This window comes from Terrapene carolina, unplaced genomic scaffold (assembly GCF_002925995.2).
Source record: "Terrapene carolina triunguis isolate 2854851 unplaced genomic scaffold, T_m_triunguis-2.0 Scaffold232, whole genome shotgun sequence".
Lineage (NCBI taxonomy): Eukaryota > Metazoa > Chordata > Testudines > Emydidae > Terrapene > Terrapene triunguis.
This window is the reverse complement of record NW_020664583.1, coordinates 1,284,384-1,310,988: the sequence shown is the minus strand read 5'-3', so window position 1 is coordinate 1,310,988 and position 26,605 is coordinate 1,284,384. Positions and strand designations below refer to the sequence as shown.

The 26,605-nt window shown below is 42.5% G+C and overlaps 1 protein-coding gene across 9 annotated transcripts in view; it reads right to left on the bottom strand.

The window, feature by feature from the left end:
- The window catches only part of RAF1 (Raf-1 proto-oncogene, serine/threonine kinase), a 98,400-nt gene that overhangs the window by 48,963 nt on the left and 22,832 nt on the right, over positions 1-26,605 (bottom strand). For 5 of the 9 annotated variants that reach the window (XM_026656662.1, XM_026656665.1, XM_026656667.1 and 2 more), the window contains exons 1-7: positions 13,166-13,201; positions 11,379-11,611; positions 7,230-7,342; positions 5,207-5,309; positions 2,988-3,145; positions 1,552-1,650; positions 13-166 (exon numbers count right to left, since the gene is read on the bottom strand). In XM_026656662.1, the coding sequence (XP_026512447.1) occupies positions 13-166; positions 1,552-1,650; positions 2,988-3,145; positions 5,207-5,309; positions 7,230-7,342; positions 11,379-11,585 (834 nt within the window). In that variant the 5' untranslated portion in view covers positions 11,586-11,611; positions 13,166-13,201. Of the gene's footprint in view, positions 1-12; positions 167-1,551; positions 1,651-2,987; positions 3,146-5,206; positions 5,310-7,229; positions 7,343-11,378; positions 11,612-13,165; positions 13,202-19,466; positions 19,529-20,496; positions 20,582-26,605 lie in introns of those variants that run through there. The other 4 variants (XM_026656669.1, XM_026656670.1, XM_029912577.1 and 1 more) reach the window with 3 other exon arrangements.

Here is a 26,605-nt window from a genome sequence, read left to right as displayed (position 1 = left end):
TCAGCATATTACCTCAATTATCCTGTTGTCTACAGGCATGGTAGTGCTGACCATATGGACATTTGGGGTGGATGTAGATCTCTGTCTTTGGGAAAGGGAGCCCTCAGAGGAAGGATTTGATGTGTTGAATGTGAAGGCATGAGGCGTAGAATATCTGTGCTGGGAACTAACATGAGGAGAGGGAGAAAATAAGTCACAGTTCATTTTTCTTTCTATACTAGTTGTAAATTACCGTATAGTACATCTTGCCTAAAAACAAAAACACACAGAATCCAGGAAGGATTAGTACTATTTGCTGACTAAGCTATTTAGCCAGTTGGATTTTGCCCAATTTAATTTAGGAACAAAATCAAAGGGTTTTAAGCAAGGTTTTAACAGTTGGCAATACCTGCCTGGCACATTCAGCAGCAGTCTGTGGTATTTTTGCCATTATTTAATTTGTTACTCTTCATCTCAACTCCTGCCAGCTCACATTTAATCAGTTGTTAAAATACTAGCTCAGTTAGAATTAATACAGATCTGTGAAATTTAAGCAAGACCCTTCTTTCAAGCCTAGTCAATTTTTAGGAGTTTAAAAAATAGTTTTAAGTTGCTGTGAGAATTATAGTTTGGGAAGGGGAAATAGATTGCTGGGACTGTTCAACTGTTCACACAGAACAGCTTACAAGGAAGTCATGGATCCTAATACCAGCTAAAAGGAGCCCAATACAGTTCTATAGAAATCAAACAACAGTGGTTAAATAAAGAATGTAATTTCTCTAACATACGGCCAATACTGGATTACAGCTGAAGCAAAGAATTACCAAACAGGGGCATACACTTCTGGCCTGGCCTAACCTCATCAGTCTCTAATACTGCAGGGAAAGGGACCCAAGTGTGAAGTAAGGGTCAGAGGATATGCTGCATGGAAGGAGAATATGCATTTAGCATCTAAATCGACACACATTTTCTTTAATTTTCAGAATTTCAAGGATGGTATATTTTCTTTAACCTATTATATACTGTTTCCTTTTAAAATCCCTCTACTTAGGTTAAACAGTAAGAACATGTAGTATCAAAACTGATGGTGTTTTAAAAGCTTCTATATATGACTCATGCAAAACAAATGAATCATCCATTTTCACACACGTACTACATGACTGGTTGTGTTCTAATGGGGCTATTGGCACAATACTGTCTGAAGGAACCTATATTCTACAGCATATTACTTTTTGATACTGATATTTTTAAAGACACAACAGTATCAAAAATATTTAAAAAAACAAAAACAAAACCCCCCCACACCTTTAATGATCTGATTTAAAACCTCAAGACTAAAAATTCAAAGCCGGCAATCCCAGGTGCAAGTGTTTCTTAATTCTAGGAACTGTAGAAAAGCGGGATATTACATATCTTATTTACAATTTCTAAATGCAAACAGATATTAGCATTTCAGCCTTAAAACTAAAGTGATGTTGTTTTAGCGTATTCTGTCCATCACCAGTATTACATGATCATTCCATTTTATTGAAACTATACTTCCCAGAACAAAAAGTAGTGGAAATAGCTTACCTAACAGGCATCCGGGAGACAGACTCACGCATCCGTCGCATTGTCAAGGGAGGTAGTGCAGGGACACCACTGTCACTGATATTTGAATTAGGGAACAATCTGAAATATCAACAAAAAGAATTACAATTAAGTAAGTACTACATTACATCCTGATCAATGCTACAGAAAAAGGTATCATTTTAGGTTTCTGTTTTTGCATTATGGTTGATTGCTATCATGCAAAATATTATATTTATCCATATTTATACAAAGTTTGTTTTCCTGCTCTGTCTTTAAGCTTATGGTGTGCTCCATGACCAATAAACCCCTATATGTCCTTACAGACCTAATGATTTTTTCTAAGTGTTACTTCTAAATTAAACTTTGGGTATTAGCCTTTCCTGGCATGACATTCAACACCAAACTGCTAGTGCAAAGGAGCTAAGGGAGGTTTAGAAGTTAGCACTGAATCCTACAATTTATCCTACACTCTTTGGGCTGGTCTACATTAGAAAGTGTGTACCTACACAACTAAATTTAGTTAAACTAATATAAAACTACTAATATAGATGTACTTGAACCATTTTATTCATTTAAATAGGTTTAATTCCATCTGCACTAGGCTTCAGTAGCAGTATAATTAAATTTATTTTAAGTTGATTTAGTTACACTGGTGCAGCTTCCTAATAAGAACCAAGGATAAAATTTTCAGAAACCTCTTGATGACTTAGGCCATATCTATACTTACAAGTTTACAGCAGCACAGCTGTACCAATACAGCTGTGCCGCTGTAAGAGTGCTCAAGTAACTGCATTCTCCCGTCGACATAATAAAACCAGCTCAATGAGCGGTGGTAACTATGCTGGCGGGAGAGCGTCTCCCATCGACATAGCATAGTGCACATGAGTGCTTATGCTGGCAAAACTTATGTCGCGCGGGGGGGGGGGGTGGAGGGGATGTCACACCCCTGGGCGAGAAAAGTTTTGCTGACATAAGGACTACAGTAGGCATGGCCTTAGAAGCCTAAATTTCGTTGAGTTTCAAAAGGACTATGGGATCTCTGGTGTCAAATTTTCAAAAGCCCCATAGTACCAATAGTGCTCTATGTCAAAAGGGTTAATTTTTTTCTTAGACAAAAATGAGTTGTACAAGGAACTCTTGCATACTTCCATGTTGAATGAACTTTGAGGTGACACTAAAGAAATTAGCTGGACATCTGCCATGTCTTTGTCTGCTTGTCCCAGAATATTATTTTATAAAAAGAGCCTAATATACTTCCAATAGTCTTACTGTATAAACTGGCTGGGAGCAGATACTGATGGTTATTTCATCACATCAATACACATCTTTTTACATATTACATTGCTCAACAAACCATAACACTCACTGATATTGAGACTGAGTCTGAGATTCTTCAGTCACAGAGACTGTTAGTATTAATAATTAAAAGTTCTTACAAGAGTTGCCTGATATTGCTCCAGTCCACACACATGGTTGGGACTTTAGTGCTGCAGTGTTCATGGAATTTGTAGCCACATGTCTGACATCGGAACCCATTTAGCAGGAACTTCTGGCATATGTCACAGAAGGCAAGCTTTAGAAATGTCTTCCGAGCCTAGAACACAAGTTAAATGGTTAAAATGTGTACACAAACACACACACACACACACCCCATTATGGTAACAGCTCTGTCAAGTGGCTCAGATGAATACCTAAGGATCTGGCAAAAATTAACTGTAAAATCATGAATGAAAACTTACTATAAAACTGCTCCAAACCAAATATTGAACTTACCACTACATTTGAGAAAGTTTGTGTATTTGTGCTGTTACAATTATGGATATTTTGTAGTCATTTGGTGAGCTCTTTACTTAGCTATTTAATACTGAAATTTAAGTGTATCCTTGCAAGATTCAGAGCACCATCTTGTTGCCAATAAGGTGCTTGGGAGTTTTGATATTGACTTCAATTAAGAGTCTAAAACTTCCTTCATGTAAAGCACCAATCACATCACCTTGGACTTTTTTTTTTTTTTTTTTTTTTTTTTTTTTTTTTAATAATTGTGTGTATAAAAGTATATAAGCTATGCACAAAAGAATGCTATTTAGTAGTTATATTCCTTATGGCAAATTTCTTTTTAGGTGAACGTTGGTGTTTTTAAGCATCTTGACATCTCTTTACCAAGACTTTTGGGAAGCAAGGCATACAACAGTCCTTTCCCCCACAATGTACAATAAAGGCAGGATCCAAATCTGGGTCCCTGCCCACTGTGGAGTAAAAGATTTTGCACTTTCTGTTCTGTCTGGTTACAAACAAGTCCACTTGTGACTTACCCCAAACAGAACAATGGATCAAATAAATGAGGCATCGTTGTGTCAATCATAACCTTTCTAACTGACATAATCTGCTAAAAAAATGGTTAGTCCTGCCTGACGTATCAGAAGGGTTTCAGTCTTTATCCAATATCCCTATGGAAAAATCAAATCTTGACAGAGAAGATTGGAATGAAGTTGCCCATCAATTTAGATAATGCATGGTCACATTGTGAAAAAATCTGGCCATATTCCATCTTGATAGAAGGAAGAAAGGCCTTGAGAGCTAACCTTATTGCTCTCCCTTCCCACACAATTAAACGTAGCCTGGCTTTCCTTTGCTTCTAAGTACCACAGACTTAGAGTTGACATAGATCAGAACTCCAACCCTGCTTGGATAGATCTGTTGCCCTATCTCTACTGAGTAGGGTATTGACTTGATCCCAAGCAAAGGAATCCCATAGCATGCTGTTGGGAAGAAACTATAATCAAAGAGTCTCTCACCTCCTGAGAGAACAAAATTCTGTCAAATTGTGAACATAGCCTCATATACAGCCTGGCAAAGAGATGTCATGAATTTGCAGGACATCAACATGCTTAACACCCTGAAAAAAACAACAAGCCTCTATAACAGACTCTATAAGTGGGCTTCATCATTGATTTTTTTGACTGAAGAACCCACAGGCTCCAAATGCAAGTCATTTTCAGAACCTGAACCACCCCTGAGAAGGCCATATCCTTAGAAGCCAATCATGCACCTATAGATACACAGGATAAACCCAGGTGATGAAGACAGTCAGTCACCAGATACAGACATTTCATGAATTTGTTTAGGACTATTGCTAGCCCAAAAAGCAACACCTTATTCTAGTAACAATCATTGTCCAGCTGATACCATCAAAGCAAGTGAACATGCATGCCAAAGAAACCATGAATACTTTCTCTTTGCATAAGTGGTGCGCATTTTACTGAACATGTAAGAGAAATTATTCAATTTTCTGAAATAAAGACTAAGGTGAAGACATCCATTCTGTTTTGGGATTAGAAAATACTGTCAACTGGAGTGTAAAGAAAACTCTGCTTAAAAACCTGACAGAGGATCAGAATTTTATTTCATTACTACTATTGTAAATGAAAGAGGGCGTTACCACATGTTCTAGGCCAGGTCTGAAAAATCACTGAGATTAGGGAACTAACACCTGTAAATAATCTGGGGTTGTTGTTGTCATTCTGGTTTTATTAATTAACGTATTTTATTGGGAGAGATGATACTGTAGCATCAAGATCTAAAGTTGCTTCCCATGTTTAGAAAGTCAACTGAACCAGCATCCTGCATTCAAAATACAGAAGAAAACTAAACTTACAAAGTTGTGTGTTGTAAGTGGAACATGATCAAGGAAATCTACTTGCAGTTCCTCTCCAATCAAGGAGGCAGCATCTGTATTCCAATCCAAGCGTGCTTTTTTGCTAAAAAAGGGAAAAAATTTGAGAAGTGAGAATAAACAGGTCTATTCAATAATATAAACTGTAATACATGCTCCTGTAACATGAAAACAAATACAACCAACCTCTTAGAATGAATGGTATTTCAGTAGGTTTGTTTTTTTTTTAAACACAGAATTGTAAGTGATTTCCAATTTTTCAGCAATAGCAGTTAAATACCCTACGTGGGTTGTCATATATTTTGATTGTTTTTATAAGATATAAGGCATCCAGATGCTATGGTGATGGGCACCGTAGAAATATCTTTATAAACAAATGTACCAAATTATGAATGGCAAATTTAAAGTGATATAGAAACCATATTATGTGCTTTAGCTCCAAAGTTACTTGAGACCTCAGTGCAGACTCAGTTATACAGAGATGAATACCCACAAATGACTGTCTCATGATTGCGGCTTCAAAAAGCACTGAGCCCAAGTCTTCCGAGGTGTGAAGTTAATACATTAACTCAATGAGATACCTTCACTCTCTCAGCTTGTAAAATAATCATTTGGTATTTAATAGCAGCACCTCCTCGGCCCTACAAAACGCAAAGGAATACCTGAGATGAGACTTAAATCCATAACATTTTAAAATTTCCAGAGGAATTTATAACATTAAAATTGAATACAAGGATCCTTATTTGGAGGAGTCAAGCACATATAATGCTGAAGTGAGCTATCTTCAAATGCAGGAAGAAAATATTGTATGTTCAAATTTGAACACAATCTAGCTAGATTAGAGTGATATAAAAAAAGTCTGTAAAAAGCAGCTAACTCAGGTTTTTCCTTCTTCAGTTTTGAGACAGAAGTGTACGCATTTTCCATGGTGTATATAAAATCCTTTGCATTATTCCTGAGGGAATCCTGCACCAAAAAATTAAAAATTCTGTGCCAAAAAATAAAAATTCTGCAAAGTTTTGCAAATTTTATTTGACAATAAATAAATGTGGAGGCTCCAGCATGGCAGTGGGGAGCACAGGCCACTGGCTGCATGGAGATGGGAGATCACTCTGAACCCCACCCCCCAGACATGGACTTGGTGGTGAGGCTGCACCCATCTCTGACACTGTACAAAGGCTGGCCTTGCCCCAGAAACACCCCAGGGCCTTGCCCCTCTGCGCCAGGCACACCAGGTGTGGGTAGACAGGCTGAGCCTGGCAGGATCCAAATGTGGAGGGGCTTAGTGGGGGGGATCCAGGTGTGGGGTGAGAGGGTTCTGTGTGGGGCAATCTGGGTGTGGGTGGATCACTGGGTGGTTCGGGTGGGGGGGATCTGAATACACAGGAGCTCGTTGGGGGTTCCTACAGTGAGGGGAGGTTTCTGGGGGTGGGTCTGACCCAGCCCTGGCTGCTCCTTACAGGGAAGAGGAAGTCTCATCTTCCCCTGCCCCCAGCCCAGCTGGGACTAGCAGCTGAGCCTGGCGCAGGGTAGGAGCCATCGGTCGGGGTCTCCCCAGGGCCTCACCCCACCCCTGCGGTGATTTACCTCTCCACCGGCTGCTCCAGGCACCCGAAACAACGTGCCCACACTGCTGGGGAGGGGCACATAACTGCTCTTGAGGCTTCCCTTTGCTTCCCCATCAGAAAGTCATTTTTCTGCAGGGAAGCAAAGAAATCTGCGCATACACAGTTGCATAGAAATCTTCCAGAAGTATGAGCATTTAAATAAAACTAACATTTAATTTCTTACATCATTCAGCATGCTTAAGGAGTGGCTTTTTGAATAAGAAATCTGAGAAGAGCAAAGAAAGCATGAAGAGAGTCTTCACAGCCAAGTTAGACTTCTAAAGAAATTAGCAAAAATGGGGGAAGAAACCACAGTTTCTGCTAGTTTAAAACCAGGATTTGAAAAAATCCAACAGGATGTTAAAATTGTTTCTCTGATTTACTACACAGCTTCTTACCCTTTTTGTTCATTAAAAAGTCGAAAAACTGCACAGCATTCTGGCTGCAGACCTCTGACTTTGAGCGCCTTCATAAGACAATCATGTAGGGTCATCCCATTCCGCACATTTACCTGTGGACAAGAGCCAATTTTAATTTAAAACTCTAAGGAGGACATAAAAAGGTTTAAAATACCATTTTTCTGATCTTCATATTCTACACAAGACTAGACATCACATTCTACACATCACTACAGTAAAACTAGACTGAGTAGCACTTTATTAATAGAGTTTGAAATTTTAAAAAAAGTGTGCCTAACATGCCTCACTGATGACATGTACAAGCATTGCTAGGAGCAACGCTAAAACAGGTTAATAAAAGATACTATTTCCTTCAGAATTTAACTGAACAAGTCCATCCAAAAATCCATCCAATATAGCTTTCCCTAGAAAACAAATGAGCCTTACATCATGCCTTTAATGTAAACTTATCTGGAGCTCTCAGTTCAATGTGTGAAGGAGTAGTGAACTCAATCATCCTGCTACCAGAACAGTTCCCAAACTTTCAAAACCAGAAACTGAGAGTACCTCAGCTGATTTGAGGTGGTGTGACAATGGAGAGACAAAGGCAGTCTCTTAAGTAGCCAGATCCCAAACCATACATACAGGGCTATATAAGATCAAACACCACACAAAATGGCACCCAAAAGGAAATCAGCAGCCAATGCCGATAGCTGATATTGCTGCTCTCATATTGGCTGCAACTTCAGAATGGTCTTCTAATGCAGCTCCCATAGAATGCATCGTCAAATCTCGATATGATAAAGGCATGGGTAACTGTGGCTAGGTCTCCCTTCAAGATGAAAAGCTGTAAGTCTGATCAGATGTACATAGCAGTGCTTTTTGGCCATCAATGCTACCTTATGATCCAGAAGCATCTCCAGTTGTGAACCTCCTTAACAAATGGTATATTTACCCCCATTTAAAAGGGGGAAGACCTGCCTTTGCTACCCTCCCTAAATGTTTAAGAGCAAACTACTATGCTTAGTAAAAATTATGGTTGCAGTATGTGGTGACTATTCAACTTCTGGGCTTCTGTGAGGATTTAAAACTTCAAGATAAAGAAAAGTTAGCCTTTCATACAAAAGTTTCATTTTAATAGTTATTTTGATTTCTATGAAAGTCAGCAGAAAGCAAGAGGAAGTTAAGGCACTGTTTGCTTCATTCGTTTGCCTTGACATTAAAGGAAGTGAAATGTAAGGTTAGATGTTTGAATCTACATGTCCATGAGCACACTGGACAAGTTTGTGATGTCTCATGCTCAGCTGGATGGCATTTCTCTGTTTGGATGTAGCTTTTTAATGCTGCATCCCTACCGTTTGATCTACAATAGGCTCAAGAATTATGCCTGTATGACCCTTTGGCTCAACATGCCACTTGATCTTGACCAAAAGAGAAGCCAAAACGAAGGCAGATGATACTGGTTTTATGTATGGCATTCTGAGTTTGTCAGTATCTTCTAATCAGTTTTGGAAGGAGGAATTTTGGTAATTGCCACAATCACTTTATTGTAACGGTTTGCTATATTTACTGTGGCTAGTTTGTTTTTCATACCACCAAAAATTGTTCTGGATATTCCTTTATTATGAGAAAAGACCGCCTTAGATTTAAGAAAAAAATTCTGCTTGCTTAACATAAGAAATATCAGATATATTTCTTTTTCCCTAGGAAACATTGGCAGTAGTTGGGCTTGGAATGTGATGTTTTAACCGGAGGTTGAAATTTGAGCTATAGCTCTCCCAGCCTCAGGCTATGTCTTCACTACGGGGGGTGGGGGGGGGGGGGGTCGATTTAAGATACGCAAATTCAGTGACGCGAATAGCTGTGAGGACGGCGGCAAAATCGACCTCCGCGGCTTCCCGTCGACGGCTCTTACTCCCACCTTCGCTGGTGGAGTAAGAGCGTCGACTCGGGGATCGACTGTCGCGTCCTGACGGGATGCGATAAATCGATCCCTGAGAGGTCGATTTCTACCCGCCGATTCAGGCGGGTAGTGTAGACCTAGCCTAAGTCTCAACCTTTCCTCCTGTTCAAGTTTCTGCCTCCAGCTATGATGTCACATTCCAGGTCCTCCACAGGAAAAGCAGTAAGTCAGGACCAGATACTCCTAATGTAGAAGCAGAAAAAAGTTTTTCAGAAAATGTTTGAGGCAGTTATATAGACCAAAGGATCCATTCTACTCAAAAAAACAAAAACAAAAACCTTGCATTACAGTTCACTTTTGAAGGTTTGTCTACAAAATTTAACTTGTGGTATGCAACAATGGACTTGCTGGGCCTTAATGTTTTGGCTCATGGCATACTGTGCTAACAGGCCAGACAGGCATATTTTCTGTCACACCCACAGTAATATATAAACTTGAGTAAGAAAATTTTGTTGCAGTTTACTGTTTTTATGCTGGACAGAATGTTTTATACTTGAGACATATGCAGACAGAAATGATAGCACTGTGAGTGGGTGGGTGGGTGGCATTATGTTGAGGCAAGGGACAAAACATGAATTAGGATTTCAACCAATGTTATTGAGTTTTAGCATATTATTGGAATGCTCAGCTTGGAACAAAGACCAAGAGATGTTTAAGTTCAATCTATCTTCAATATATTTCATTGTGGGGATCCATGCTGAAGCAACCTGTGACAAAAATCATCATATATTTAAGTTTATATAGGCTAGGATAGTTCTGCAACAATACTGTAAATTAGGTTAGCCCACTACTGAAATATCTTGCTCTTAAATATTTGAATGTAAATCAACACCTGTATATTGTAGAACATTGTACCAGAATATAATGATACTATTTTTAAAATATAGCCTTTAGGATTAAGGGACTAATAATGACTTTCCTAAACATGGACCAACCTTCCAGGTTTTTTTAACATTTCTGTTGCCACATATACGTTAACAATAGTAAAAGTCTATAACATCTCATAGGACGCTTCAGCTCTGCACCCTTCTTTTGGTGGCGTGTAGTGTACGTACATGCAGTCCCCCATCGCAGGTAAAAATAGCAGTATAGACTGTGAGGCATTGCTTATGTGAGTAAACTACAGATACACCTGAAGTAGACTCAAGCACACACCCTACATCAGAGGTGGGCAAACTATGGCCCGCGGGCCACATCCGTCCTGCCCAGCCCTTGAGCTCCCAGCCGGAGAGGCTAGCCCACGGCCCCTCCCCCGCTGACTCCCCTCCCCCACAGCTATGCCACCACGCCGGCAGCGCTCTGGGCGGCGGGGCTGCGTGCTCCTGCAGGGCAGCGCGGCAGGCTCCGGCCGAGTGGCGGGGCTGCCAGACATGCTGCTCTGAGCTGCATGGTAAGGGGGCCGGGGCCAGGGAACGGGGGGGTTGAATAGGCGCGGGAGTCCCAAGGGGCCTGTCGGGGGGCAGGGGTGTGGATAGGGGTTGGGGCAGTCAGGGAACAGGAAGCAGGGGGGTTGTATAGGGGGTGGGGACCCAGGGGAGCAGTTAGGGTCGGGGGGTCTCAGGAGGGAATGGTCAGGGGACAAGGAGTGGAGGGAGGGGTTGGAGGGTTCTGAGGGGGCAGTCAGAGAGCAGGAAGTGGGAGGAGTCGGATGGGGGCAGGCTGTTTGGGGAAGCACAGCCTTCCCTACCCAACCCTCCATACAGTTTTGCAACCCTGATGTGGCCCTCGGGCCAAAAAGTTTGCCCACCCCTGCCCTACATGGATCTCTAGTCGCCCAAGCCATCCCTCCCAGTCTACGTTGCTATTTTCAGCCATGTAGCATCCCATGGCCTCCCTGCTTCTGAAGCTTTTCCCCACTGCAGGAAAAAACACTGGCAGCAGGGAAAGGCTCCAGCAGCTCCCTGCTGCTAGAGCCCTTCCCTGCCACAGGGCAAGGCTCTGGCAGAGGTGAAGCCTTTCCCTGCTGCCTCCCCTCCAGCCAGAGCTTTTCCTATCCAGAGTGAAAGGCAGCTGCTGAAGCTTTCCCTGCTGCCTCCACTCTGCCAGAGCCTTTCACTGACACGTGTAGCTACATACTGCAGTGTGGATGTGGTATGCTTTTGACTGCAGCATGTAGCTACACTTACACTACACAGCATTGCCAGTAGAGCGTAATGTAGACGTACATGAGGCTTGGGTAGACTTACCACTGTGCGTTGCTTGTTAGGCAAGAAAACCCGAATGGTATTACTAGTCTTAGACATATCTGAGAGCTTGCCATCATCAGAAGCTCGGCGTTGAGAGCCAAACGGCTGAACGATAGTAGGTGAAATACAGTTTGATCCATCAAAGACAGAATCCTTGAATCCAAAACCGTTACTGATGGTCTTCCAAGCTCCCTGAATGTGCTCCATTGATACAGCCTAAGGAACAGTAAAATCTGAAATGAAGTACAGACAAAAGAAATTACAACCTTCTCAGAGTCAAATCTGTAAGCAAATACAGTAAAAGACCAAACAATATAATAAATAATAATACCACCTTATGCTTTTATATAGTATTTTTCATCGGTAGATCTCAAGTGCTTTACAACCATGGTATCATGCCCTAGTCATATTGTAAAATTATACAAACAACATTTAAGCACAATGCCATTGTCCGTGTTTTATTACAATAGACAAATTCATAAACATGTATTTACAGCAAGCTCAGCTAAGTTTAGATGTGCACACACATTTCTGTGAATCTTGAAAGCAGCACATTCAGTGCCTACTTACATTTCTGATGGAATTTTTCCCTCCCAAATTGAAGTATACTTTCCTCACTCACGGCTAAGTACATGCTAAGTTTGAAACTAAATGGTCTGCGTTAAAGTATAAATATATTTAAAGTCTTTTTTCTGTTCAGTTTTTTTTTTAAAGTCATTAACAAGCTTTCCAAAAACTGAGAAGAAACAAAATTAAGCACGTATTCCCCCCCCCCCCACCAAGAAGCTGAGCACAGGGCTTTACAATTAAACAATAAAAGCTTTTTAAGTATATTTACCTAACCAAGTTACAGTAAGAGAGATTATTGCCAAATAAAACTGTGACAATCTATTATCTATATTCCTGATCATCTTAATATTCTTTATACATACAAAACTATGTTAAAACATTAAGATTGAAAAGTCAAGCACCCAAAAGCTAGGAAATACTAGAATTAAGGCTGTCTGTGCAACCTTAATTGAGCCCTCTTGTACATATGCATTATGACAGTCTTCAATTATATGATCACATTTTCCCCCCCAAAGGATCCCAGTCTCATTCAGTACATAAAATGGACAAAGCAACAGCATGCGTCTGACGAAGTGGGCATTCACCCATGAAAGCTTATGCTCCAATACATCTGTTAGTCTTAAAGGTGCCACAGGACCCCCTGTTGCTTTTTACAGATCCAGACTAACACGGCTACCCCTCTGATACATAAAATGGACAGTTTTCACTTCAGGAGCAGCTATTCAATAATTTGTTTTATCTTCACAGTTCAATGTGTGGCCCTAAAACCTATTTACTGCACATTATTTAAACCCTGTTTTGAAGGCAGAATTATTTAATTTTCTCATGAGTTTTACGATAGTACTACACTAATGAGTACTCAGCATTATTTAAGTTCAAAGCACACCTCTCCCCATTGACATCAGTTGCAGCTGTGAGTGCTCTGCCCTTCTACAAATCAGACCCCAGGATCTCAAGTAAGGTATCCAGAAATTGAAGAATGCATAATTACAGACCATGTGTGAAAAATCTGGTTTAAGTGACTTGCCTAGCATCACATCGGAACTCTGTGGCAGAGGATAGGATAGAATCTAGTTCTCCATGGCAGAATTTAACTGCCTGCATGAGACCATCCTCTCACTTTAAGCAATTTCATGCTCATTCACTACCACATCTTCCAACTTCCGTAACTAATGAAGCAGGAGGCCTACAGACAACAGCCTCCATCACTATACTACCTTGATTCATCCCCAGAGTAGGTCCATCCGGTGCAGTGACTTAGGCCAGGGTCCTGTGGAAAAAACAGTATGTGATCATGTAAAGACCATATCATAATACATATACAGAAAGGGGATGAATTAAAGTTACATAGGCAACCATAATTCTGACATTTCCTAACTTCTGTGAGCTCAACTTTGCAACCTTAATAATGTTCTGTTAAGGGGGGAGGGAGGGGGAGAAGAGGTTGTGTGTGTAATTTCCCAGACTTTTCAAGAGAAAACTGGGGGGGGGGGGGGGGGGGGGACGGAGATTCAATCACATGGCATCATACTGACACTTATATGGGTTATCAACAGGGCTGGAAACTTTAGATGCACTGGACAGACCTCTGCCACTTGAGTTAATAGAATAAGTGATAGCTGTAATAGGTTTTCATCCTCTATGTGGACCAGCACTAGAGGGGGATAAGACACTTTGCTAGTGGGTTTCACAGGTATTTACTGACAGCAGAGGAATGATGAAACTCAGAAATCTGGGATTCCATTTCAGGCTCTGGAGGAGAGGTTCTCTAGAGGTCAGATACTCTTCTGCCTGTTGACACCACGCCCTGTCACTTCCAATCTGTCCCAGTCGCATTCCTATCTCTTCACCACCCCTGCCTCCTAGTCCCAGTCTCCACTTCTCAGGCTTCTCATCCCAATCCCAAACTCCTTGTCCAGCCAGTCTCATTTCCCCCATCCCAGATCCTCATTCATTCTCTCACTCCCCTCTTGGGTTCCAGCTACCCCCAGATCTGTTTCCCCCCCCCCACCTCCTTGTCTCAGGGCTTGTCTACACTTACTAGAGGATCTACGAGCAACGATCGATGCATCGGTCAATTTAGCGGGTCTAGAGAAGACCCGCTAAATCAGGGGTCGGCAACCTTTCAGAAGTGGTGTGCCGAGTCTTCATTTATTCACTCTAATTTAAGGTTTTGTGTGCCAGTAATACATTTTAACGTTTTTAGAAGGTCTCTTTCTATAAGTCTATAATATATAACTAAACTATTGTTGTATGTAAAGTAAATAAGGTTTTTAAAATGTTTAAGAAGCTTAATTTACAATTAAATTAAAATGCAGAGTCCCCTGGACCGGTGGCCAGGACCTGGGCAGTGTGAGTGCCAGTGAAAATCAGCTCGCGTGCCGTCTTCGGCACGCGTGCCATAGGTTGCCTACCCCTACGCTAAATCGACCTCAGATCGCTCTCCCGTTGACTCCTGTACTCCACCGGATCGAGAAGAGTAGAGGGAGTCAACGGAAGAGCGTCTCCCATCGACATTGCGTAGTGTGAACCCCGCAGTAAGTAGGTAGGTCTAAGCTACATCGGTTTGAGTTACGCTATTCATGTAACTCAAATTGCGTAGCTTAGATTGAATTTCCCCTGTAGTGTAGACAAGGCCTCAGTATCCCCCCTCCCTGGCTGCTTGACCCAGTCTCATTGCCAAGTTTTTCCCTGGCTCCATGTCTTTTATCACCTCCCAGCCCCATTCCCCAACACACTGGTTTTCAATCCCAGTCTCCTTGTCCAGCCAGTCCCAGACTTTCTCCTCCCACCAAGCTCTTTGTCTGATATGTGTTTCCCTCTCCCGCACCAGCTCCCAGTCCCAATTTTCTTGCCCAACCAGCCCATCCCCTTCTGGCTCTCAAACCCAGTCTCCTTATCCAACCAGCAGTTCCTCTCCCCTACTCTAGCTCGCACTTATAGTTTTGCTCTAGTCCCAGTCTCACCAGGATCCTTGTCCCAATCTACTCCCCTTCTTCCCCGGTCTCCTTTTATCCCCTCAGGTCTCAAGTCAGACAACTTCCTCCTCTGTGCTCCTAGGTGTCAGCAGAGTGGTAATCAGAGTAGAGGAAAGACAGGTTCTCTGGTCTCAGTTCCAGTACCCAGCTCTAGCCCAGGTCACAGCTACTGGAAGCTGTAACTACAGGAAAAGTTCAGCTTTTCTCCCTTAGCCCTAGGAATAGAGCATGCTCAGTCACTTTGTTAGGACAGCGCATGTAGAGTTTGGTCAGCACTAAGAGCTAATGAAGCATGCCCCAGGAAGATAGAATCTTCACAGATTTTAGCCACTAAATTTTAAGTATTTACTGAGCACGTGCAAACTACAATTTTTCAAAGTCATATAATTTAGCCAAATTTGGGTGGATTTGCACAGTAATTACAAGAAACATATCCCTGACTCAAAGGCCACTCGCTGCCAACTTTTAAATCCCTACTTTATGTGGGTGCTAGAACTTCTCAAAGAAAAGGTCACCAGAATTACTTTTTTTAAAAAAGCCCTGAAACATATTTTTCTCTAGCCCTGTTTTTGGAAACTGAACTATTTTGGTTGACACTTTCCAAAATAATTCAGCCCGAGACAACCTGCATAGAAAATTTCAGCCCAAATGGCTAAAGTTCAGCAACGTTATTAGCAACTGAAAAGGGGTCCTACAATAGGAAGAGTCCGGTAACCTGAATAACAGGCAGCGCTATCAGCCCTGCCTGTAATCAATGACAGGAGCAAAAGTAACTTTTGAAAAAAATCAAGGAATCATTTGTACCTAGCACACATCTTAATAACTGCGATAAAATCAGATTCAAATCATGATTAAATACACAAGCAGCTTGAGAAATTCTAGTTTAAGTTTACCCGCAGGATATTTGCCCATGATCAAACTTTTTAGCTGTGGTATCTATAGCAGCGAACACCCTCCAATATATAAATTCTGAAGTTGCAGCCTTTTTACATCCTCTCACTTTGGATTGAGTGCTCTCTTGCCAGGCCTCAGCAATCAACTCAAAAATTAATACTGCTCAAAAAAAGGCAAGAGGGAGGGAGTTAGGTCAGGTTACCATTTTACATTTTCAAGGGGAGTACAGCAACAGAAGAGATGTGTCAGTGAGTCAATTCTATAGAAAACCAATTTGCAATAGGTCAATTTGGACAGTTTACTGCATTATAATTATTTTTTTCTTGGCCTACTCTCTACATTGTCTTTATTAAAGAGATATAAAATCATTTTTCTCCAGTTTAAATTTATGCCTCAGACTCTCTGAAGCCTCTTTCCTAATATTATTGGAAATCTCTGTTATGGGCTGCAGCCATATAACACTAGTCTGCAAGATAGTCAGATTTCATAAACTAAGCAGATTCAGTACTTGGACAGAAAAGCAAAGGAAATCCCAGGAACTACCAGTGGTGCTGGCGATTCCATACTGCAGATAGCAGTCTTTCTTCTGAGTCACTACTGAATCACTCCACTAGGCATTGCGCTGAGGTACCATGCTGTGAGACATGCCATTCTTCAGATTACAATTGTCAATAAAGGCAAATTTATTTTCAGCTATAGTTTTTTATTTTATGTTTTCTGTTAATAAGAAAAGGGATGTCAGCCCTTACATCCTAGCCAAATTCCAACTTGGGTACCTAGAGGGTCGCACACTTTGTTGCTTCTGTAGCCTGAACTCACTGCCTGTACTAGGGGCTCTTTATTTTGCCCCATCTCCACAAGCTGTGTGTGCTAGCCACCCCTCCCATCTCCTCCTATTTCAGGTACTCCCTGCAACCCCTCCTCCCTCATGTCACTGGCTGTACCTGCCCCATTCTGCCTTCCACCTCATGCCAGTGGCTCGTGTGTACCCTATTTCATCCTTTACCCGCCATGCCAGAGTCCCCCATTCTCCCCACCCATAACAGAGGTGGTGTGCACTCCCATTCGCACATATCCCCCTTTCACCTCATGCCAGCAGTCCATTCATTTTTACTGATGTTCCACAGAAAGTTACAGCTAGAATGTGTGTGCGCTCATGTACGAGATCAAAAGGGAATGGAATGGGACACCAACATTTATCGCCCTCTTTTGCAAGTCTACAGCTCTAGTTTGATGCATAAGAGCAGCACTTGGTAATCTAAAGAATAAAAAAAATAAAGAGAACATTTTACATAACTATAGCTTGGCTACTACCAGTTTGTTTAGATTTAAACACATTACAAATGTTTTCACCCTTCACACTTTCCTGTTTTAATTATGATTTGTAGAGTACAAAATGAGAGTGTGCGCTGATTGAATTCTCTATCAAATATCAGCACTAAACTGGTTCTATTGTAACAATAAGCAATCCTCTCCTTCAAACTGTGGCAAAAGCAATACGGTATCCCAGATGTTGTAGTATCAAAGGGTTGAAAAATTTTCAAAAAGTACCTAAGTAAGGAGCTCAAATCCCACTGAAAGTTAACGGGACTAAGGCACTTATGAAAATTTACCTAGCATGCATAAATGAGACTGGTCTTGTATTTGGATCCAACTTAAGAGAATCAAACAGGAAAGGAGACTAATGGCAGCAAGTAAATTACAACAGCTTTTATAGTTAGAGTGGCTGTCTAACTTAAACTGATAAGCTGCTTAGCCAATCTGGATCACGATTAATAACTTACTAGCTTCCCACCCCCCAGGGAGCGGACAGATGTCAGTGAGCATACATCCTCTACACTTATTTCCCATAAAATCTCAACTTGATGTTGTACTTGTTTCCCTTAGCACTGAAATACCAACTGATAGTTTTCCCCAGCCTTGCCAAACTTCAGGACAACAAATTTATTAAGATCAGGTAGACTCTACATTAACCTATCACAGTGAAAAATGCAACTGATAGAGAAGAGTCCCACCAAGTTACACACAAAAATGTAGAATGAAGATAATAGATGGGTGCTATAATTTCCTTTTATTTCTAATCAATTTAAGAAGCATTCATAAAAGCCTTTGATTCCGATATGCAAAATATACACGCTACTGAACATGAATATTAAAAGTCTTGGTATTACTATGCTGGTTTTACAATGCCTTCCAGCTATGTATTGCCTTTAAAGAGAAATGCTGCAAACATTATTTTGACTTTCTAGAATTATATCACTGGGCACATGATGTCACATCCTTAGGTTGTACATAGGGCTTTAACAATTTACCAGGCATCAATAATAAGAGGCCTATAAGAAAGATTTTTGAGGGGGGAGCTTCTACCATTAGTGAGATCCAGGAGCGCAGAAAGCTAGACACTCGCCAACTTCCAGCTGCTAGAAAGAAGAGGGTGCTCTCCATGCTCTTCGTAGCACCACAGATGTGATTAAATCCCAGCCATTTCCAACTCCCACCTGTACAGAAAGAGTGCTCTCTCCACCTCACCACAAAAGCCTCCTTCAGTTGAAGGAAGTAGTATCTGCTACTCACCTTCCCCTGTTCCCTTATATGCTGCTAGGGTGGTGGAGACTCTTAACTAGTCTACCCTCTCTCTCCCGCACCTCTACTTTTCAATCCTCTTCCAGACTTCCCTGGGAGGCAGCAAAGTGACAATGACATGATTCTGGTCAGTTTCACTGATGCCCCAAAAAGTCTGATGGAGCAACGCAACTGCCCAGAATCATGTGAGCTTCGCACTGCTGAATTTGACTTTTACTGAAATAGTTAAGCTGTTTTTGAGCACAACTATTAAAAAAAAATCAGTTTTTCTAAAAAAAAATCTTGTAACCGCTTTTTGAGATGGAAGTTGATGCAAACACACAATGATAATGGGGAGACCTTAGTTCATAGGTGTTCCTTTCACAAGTCTGGTGAAAAATTGAATTGTTATGGCTGAATTATAAAACGGTTTTTAAATGTATTTAGTGTATGAATACAAGATTAAATAATTAAAACTAATAAGCTCCCAAAGTTCCTTCATCTGACACTGCATGTATTTGTAAACAGGCAGGGTGGAATCTCAATCAAAAAGAGGTCATCTCAGGATTTTACAGGATATACAAAAGTATAGTCAAAGTGGAGCAATATTTCAGTTATACTCGGTTGGGCACTGAATTGCGATCTATGGGGGTGCATAAAAAAGTGATACAGGAATGCCAAAGGAGGCCTTTCTTCCACATGATAAAGAAAGGTGGAAATCTAATCTGACAAGGGCTCCTGCCTCATTTACTGCATATGTGCAATACACAGCACTGTACTCATGTCTAGTGAATAGCAGCATACAGTAAAATGTGTTTTTTTTTCATTTTTCTTTTTTAAAAAGTAGGAAAAATCTATACAAAAAGAACTGCATTAAAAACATTCAAATTGGAAATCGACCCAATCAACAGTCAGGAAGTGACAAAAATTAAAGTTGCCTGTACAATCTTAACTCTTCTGCCTTATATACATACACATTCTCCTTATATATTATATGTATGAAATACAATAAGCTATATTAAAAGAATATCTATGTTGCAAACTCAGGCACAGATAAGTCAGGAAATGCCACATTCACGGTTACCTTTGCCAAGTTATATCTGGCCCCACTGCATGTCTATCCTGTGCACTGAATGAGGCAAGATCCTGTGGAAAAAATAGAATGTGAGCATGCAACTAAAGACTATCATATAATGCATATGCACAAGGAGAAAGAATTAAGTTTCCACTGACCAAAGTTGGGAAATGCCAGATTTATGTTTAAGTGCTTTGATTTTGCAATCTAAATACCATTCTTTTAATGTATCGACTGAATTTGCAAGGCCTAACACTCAACTGAACGGCATTTCTCTGGTTGGATGTAACATGATAACTTCTGAATGCCACATCTATTCAATTCCAAGAGTTCAGGGACTGTTCTAGGTATCAATGGGCAGAACCTACTGATTTTGGTGGAAATGGGAAAAACCAAAAAGGGAAAATGGAGGACACATGGAATTCCCTGGCAATACACCTGATCTTAGTTCTGCCAATTCTCACAATACCGTTTTAAAATTTTGACACCATGAAATAGAAAGAAAATAAAGAATGGTGGTTTTGGAGGGAGATGGTGATGCACACAGAACCACTGACATAGGAAGTAGAATGTAGGAGGCACACAGAACCCATGGCATACAGAGGGAATGGGGGAACCTGGCATGGAGTAGAAAGGAGAAATTGGGGGCATGAGGAATTGTCTGGTGAGGGCAATACACTCAGCCTAGAGATGCAATGAAGCATGTGACCCTATATTTTATTTGGATGTAATTTCCTAGATTGGTTGGGGGGAGGGGAGATTAAGAAAAAAGGTACAAACAAATACTATTATGTGCAACTAGAAAAACTTCTAACCAAAGATAGCCACCACATGAGCTAAAGGATTAATTATATTAGCTGGCACAAGCAGAAGGCTATCTCATAGTGAAGATAGCGGGGGGATGGGGGAAGGAAGGGGGTAGCCAAGCTTTGTCCACCTCTTTTCCCCTTCACCACCAGGAGGTGGGTTTTTGGGTTTGGGAGGCAAGAATGAGGAGAAATGGGCTATGTGCTGTGATTGGGGGATGGGACAAGCTTACTTTCTTCTCTCCCCACACCTCCTGAAATCTCTTTTCAGCTGCTCCAGCAGCTCACAGGTATTCCTTTGTGCAGAGTGTGTGGCAGTGGTGGTGGTGGCGGTGGTGGTACCAATCTAGGAATTAAAATGTTCCTTTTTATTATTATTATTTTTAGGCATGCTACCAAAATTTTTGAGGAATATAAAAGAGACAGGAAAAGGCAATTTTTTAAACTTGTATCTTGCCAAAAGCTGAACAAAATTTCATGGGACAAAGAAAAAGCACTTCTCCAGCCCAAAGGCATTCCTCCTGCCAAATACGAAAAGCCTACTGCGTACCAAGGAACAGTAAGAGGCTGTCAAGTAAAGATCATGAGAATCCATAAAGATCACAAGAACCTTGTAATAGAAAGTGTTAGGAAGTGTAAATATAGGAATTGCAACCAGCTTCCCCTATAATACGAGTCTTCAATTACATGTTCACATACTTTCTTCCTCAGAACCCTTGCCTTTGGACCCTTAGAACATTGGACAAAGCAAGGTTATGGAGTGCATTTGTTTTGGGGGTCCAAAGCACCCCTCTTATGCACTGAACTAATTGGCTAGTGTGTCATGTATAAGCCTGGGATCCACTGTAAAAGTTTTAAGGCATGTAGCAAATGAAGCAGGATTCTGCTGGAAAAGAATAAATAGCTTTGTGACTAAGGCACTGGACTAGAAATCTAGCAATATGGGTTCTATTCCTGCCTCCGCTGCAGACTTCTCATGTGACCTTGGGCAACTCATTTAGACCCTGATTCAGCAAAGCACTTAGAACATACTTAACTTTAAGCACGGGTATATTTCACTGAATTTGAGGAGATTACTCATATGCTTGAAGTTAAGCACATTGTTAATAGTTTTACTGAATTCTGGAATCTTAACCTGTGCCTCAGTGCCACATCTGTAAAATGGTAGGAATATGGTCCTTCCTGGAACTATGGGGATGTTCTGGGAATAAGTTAATCAAGATATCATACTACAGTTATGACAGCCATAGAAAAATCTATGACAGAATCGGAGCTACTGTGTAGTCATTTAAGAATATTGAATGTTGATATGGGTATTAGGATGTTTACAGTATGAATACATTGGTTTAATCTAATCAGAGGCAGGAAGGAAAAACAAAGTCTCAAGATATTCCACTTCTCCACAAACACTTGAGAGTTAAGAGAGAGAATGCCAGGACAGAAAAAGGCCCCCACATACTGAAGATCAAAAGTTGTGGCAGGTTAAAAAAAAGGAACACTTTCTCAAGAGAGGGGAAGTTGTTTGGGGGAACCACAGGAAGACCGCTGGGGATGTCTGAAGAAGTTAAGACTGTCTAGGTTACTATCAGGTGATGATAAGCCTTTAGGTAAGACACATATCCATGTACTTCAGTGGTTTTCAACCTTTTTCATTTGTGGACCCCTAAAAATGTTCAAATGGAGGTACAGACCTCTTTAGAAATTCAGTCTGTAGTCTGCATCCCATACCATACAAGTCTTGGGCTATGTCTACACTAGCACTTTTGTCGGCAAAACTTTTGTCGGTCAGGGATGTGAAAAAACCCACACCCTTGACTGACAAAAGAGCCGGTGTAGACAGCACTATGTCAATTGGAGACATGCTCCCACCGACACAGCTACCACTGCTCTTTGTGGGTGGTTTAATTATGCCGGTGGGAAAGCTCTATCCCATCAGAATAGAGTGGCTACACAGGAGACCTTACAGCGGCGCAGCTGCAGTAGTACAGCTCTGTCGCTGTAAAGTCTGTAGTGTAGACGTAGCCTTAGACCAGGGGTGGGCAAACTACGGCCCATGGGACCGTCCTGCCTGGCCCCTGAGCTCCTGGCCGGGAGGCTGGCCCCCAGCCCCGCCCCCTCTATTCCCCCTCCCCCGCAGCCTCAGCTCGCTCGCTCCGCTGCCGGCGCAATGCTCTGGGCGGTGGGGCTGTGAGCTCTTGGGGAAGCGCAGCTGCAGAGCCCGGCCTGACCCGGTCTCTGTGCTGCGTGGTGGTGGTGGTGGCAGCATGGCCCGGCTCCAGCCGGGCAGCACGGCTGTAGCGCCGCCAGTGCTCCAGGCAGCGCAGTAAGGAGGCAGGGAGCGGGGGGGGGGGGGGGTTGGATAGAGGGCAGGAGAGTTCGGGGTGGTGGGTCAGGAGGCGGGGATGTGGATGGTAGTCGGGGTGGAAACAGGCGGTTGAATGGGGGCAGGGGTTCCGGGGAGCAGTTAGGAAGGAGGAAGGGTTGGATGGGGCAGCAGGGGGCAGTCAGGGGCAGGGGTAGTCAGGGAACAGGGAGAAGGGATGGTTGGATGGGGCAGGGGTCCCGGGGGGGGCCATCAGGAATGAGAGGAGGGGTTGGATGGGGCGGCAGGGGTCCAGGGACAGTCTGGGGACAGGGAGCGGGGGTGTGTGGATGGGGCAGGGGTCCCAGAGGGGCCATCCCGGAATGGGGGGGTTGGATGGGGCAGGAGTCCAGGGAGGGCAGATAGGAGGTGGAGGCCGGGCCACGACCCCCTCCCCTAACCAGCCCTCCATACAATTTACGAAACCCGATGCGGCCCTCAGGCCAAAAAGTTTGCCAGCCCCTGCCTTAGATTGAAAACTAATGGAACAGAATTCAACTATAAATGTTGCACATGCCTGGCACAGCATTTGATGCAGAGTGAGAAAGGGCATTGTCGTTTTATGGTAACGACAAGACTTCCAGGTTTTGACCAGTAGGTGGGGGTATTCACATATTTTTGATTGATCAGAAAAATTGAATGCCTTTTGGGGATCTGACACTTGATTTTCATAGTCACCCTTTGCTGACCCATTAGACATAGTATGTGGACCTCCAGGGGTCCATGGACCACAGAATGAAAACCACTGGTGTAGACTGTTTTAAAATCCTTTTTTCCCCTCTTATGCTCTGTACCTACTAAAATAAAAAATACCTTGGTTTTAAGAAGGCTGTTTTATCACTGTGTCCAAACACAGTTGGATTGGCAGGGTAAGCACAGTTAATACGCAGAGTACTGTAGCTCAGGGCCCGGACAGAGTGGGAGAACTGCAGAATTCCATCCTGTGATAGGAAAGGCATGAGGCTTTAGACCTCAAAGACCAGAAAGGGGACAGAGGTACTGCTAGCCCGGTAACCATCTGAAAAGCATTTTCCTTATTTAGCGAAGGAGCTGGATGGTGTGCAATAAATGAAATATGGGGCCAAATGATTAGAATAGGCAGTTGTCACTCCTCAAGCACTTTTCAAACTGCACACTGAATAAGGCCAGGGTTCTGATGAAAAATAGAAGGTGACAGTTATACCTGCACAGGCAGCGTTAGTTTTATTATTTCATGACTTGAGTGTTTTTGTTTGCAACCTTAATGTTCTTTTGTAGTTTCATATGGATATTATGTTGTGTTCTAACTTGAAAAACAAAGAATGTTTTTAATTAGCTTAAACAGCCTAAGGAGCCTACTGTCCCCTTCGGGTACACACATACCTGACTTCCATCATCACTAATAGGAATTACAGAAGCATCAAAAGAACTGTCTGTGACTATATATTTTTTATTTCTCAACCATAATAATATTTGTTGTTCTTGCTCTGGGAATTGTCATTGTGAACAGAGACTACCATGGTCTCAGGTATTGATAAAGGTGACCTACTAAAAATGTATGCCCACTTTTTTTTTTCCTGGCACTTTCCTGGTTTTTCTAAGGTAACAATAAGAAAAGTAAAAAGTCTTCTCTTTCTATGGTTGTAGTTGTAATATTAAAAAAGCACAAAAAACTGACCAAACCTTTATACACAGCAAATGCTGGAGTACAAAACCCTCTCCTTCATTATTCTTTGCAAGTTGCCTTTAAATTAACATTGATCCCTGAAGCAGTTCTCCTATAGCTTTGAATGAAGAGAGTTTCAGTGGCAGATTGAAACGAGTAATCTGAAAACTACTTTGATTCCAAAAGGCTTCAAACTGCACACAGACAGAAGAAATCCCCCACAAGTCAGACAAGAGAAAAGAGGAGCTTTCTAATTATTGGACTGCTGAAAAATACACCACATGACGCTGTCATATGTAACAGGTATAATAGGTCACTTTGACTATAGTAGTGCTGAGACTACCGTATATACTCGATCATAAGCCGGTTTGTTTATAAGCCGAACCCCCACCCCCAGATCGATAAGTAAAAATGGAAAATTTTTATGACCCGTTCATAAGCCAACCCTATAATTCAGGGGTCAGCAAACTTTGGCTCCCGGGCCATCAGGATAAGCCGTTGGCGGGCCAAGATGGTTTATTTACCTTGAGCGTCCGCAGGCACGGAGGTAAACCTAAGTAAACAAAGTGTCCCAGCGGGCCAGCTGCTTACCCTGACGGGACAGCAACTGGTGGGGAAATTTGGGGGGGGGAGAAAGAGAGAGAAACTGGGGGTCAGGGGAGTAATGCCTGTGACCACCCCCCACATGACCCCACTCCTAGCCCGGGACCCCCACACTCTCCCCATCCCATCCCTTCTCACTTATCTGGGGAAGGTCAGGGGAGGATGTCTCTGGCCTGGCTGGAGCTGCTCCGGCAAGCTGGGCAGTGTGGCCGCAGCATGTTCCAGCAGGCTGGGCCGGGCGGCACGGCCGCAGCATGTTCCAGCGGGCTGGGCGGCACGGCCGCAGCGTGCTCCAGCGGGCCAGGCGGCGCAGCCACAGCGTGCTCTGAGGGGCGGGGCCGAGCAGCATGGCTGTAGCCTGCTAGCCCTGGAGCTGCAGCTGCTTTGGAGGCTGGGAGGGGGGAGAGCAGCATGGCCAGAAGCGGAGAGACTCTGGCCCCACCTCTTCACTCCTGGCTCTGCTGCCTCTCCTTTCTCCCTCTGTTGGGGGGAGGGGCTGTGTCCCACCTCTCCCTCTCTATACCTGTTCATAAACCGATCCCCTTCTCTGGTGCTTCCCTTTTTTACTAAAAAAATTGGGCTTATGAACGAGTATATACAGTAATAAATGTTTAACTATTTCACAGTATCTGGAATACAGTTATTTCTCTTACCATACCAAAACAAAAAAAACTGCACTATATAATTTGCATTCCAGGGTGCCTTAATGTGCACCTATGTCCTGTTTTGTTAGTATAATCATTCTGTTTTAGTCACAATTTCTAGGCTTAGAGCAGTGTGTACATACTGATATCTGAAGCCTTTGTTGGAAAATCTCTATGCCAGTTCCAATTATACAGCATCATTAAACATTAACTTGATAGTCTTATATTGTGAATGTACCGAAGAATTTCAGAGGGTAAAAATTATATATTTTTTAAAACATGGTTTAGAACAGGGGTTCTCAACCTTTTTCTTTGAGGCCCTCACCAACATGCTATAAAAACTCCACAGCCCACCTGTGCCACAATAACTGGTTTTCTGCATATAAAAGTCAAGGCTGGCATTAGCAAGTAGCAAGCAGGGCAACTGCCTGGAAACCCACGCCACAGGGGCCTCGGTGAAGCTACATTGCTCAGACTTCGGCTTCAGTCCCAGGTGGTGGGACTCAGGGCCCCAGGCTTCAGTACCATGTAATGGGGCTTCGTCTTTCTGCCCCGGGCCCCAGCAAGTTTAACGCTGGCCCTGCTTGGTGTCCCCCCTGAAACCTGCTTGTGGCCCCCCGGTGGGCCCTGGACCCCTGGTTGAGAACCACTGGTTTAGAATAAACTCCTACCATCTTGAAAATGAAATTAGGTAACTTAGTAAATGGTTTATTCTGTCACATATTCATATTGTTATTTTGGCGTCGCTGTTAGGCTATGACTACACTGCACTTTTGTTGGGCAGGGGTGTGTGTGGGGGGGGGGAAAACGACCGACAAAAGTTTTACCAACGAAAAGCACCAGTATGGACAGCATTTTGTCGGCGGGAGATACTCTCCCGCCAACAAAGCTACTACCGCTTGTTGGGGGTGGTTTTATTTTGCTGGCAGGAGAGCTCTATCCTGCTGGCAAAGAGTAGCTACACGGTAGACCTTACAGCTGTGCCGGCTCAGTTGTGCCGCTGTAAAGTACGCAGGTAGACAGACTCAGTACCAATTCTGATCCAACCTCTACCCAAAAAAAAAAAAAAAAAAAAAAAAAAAAAAAAA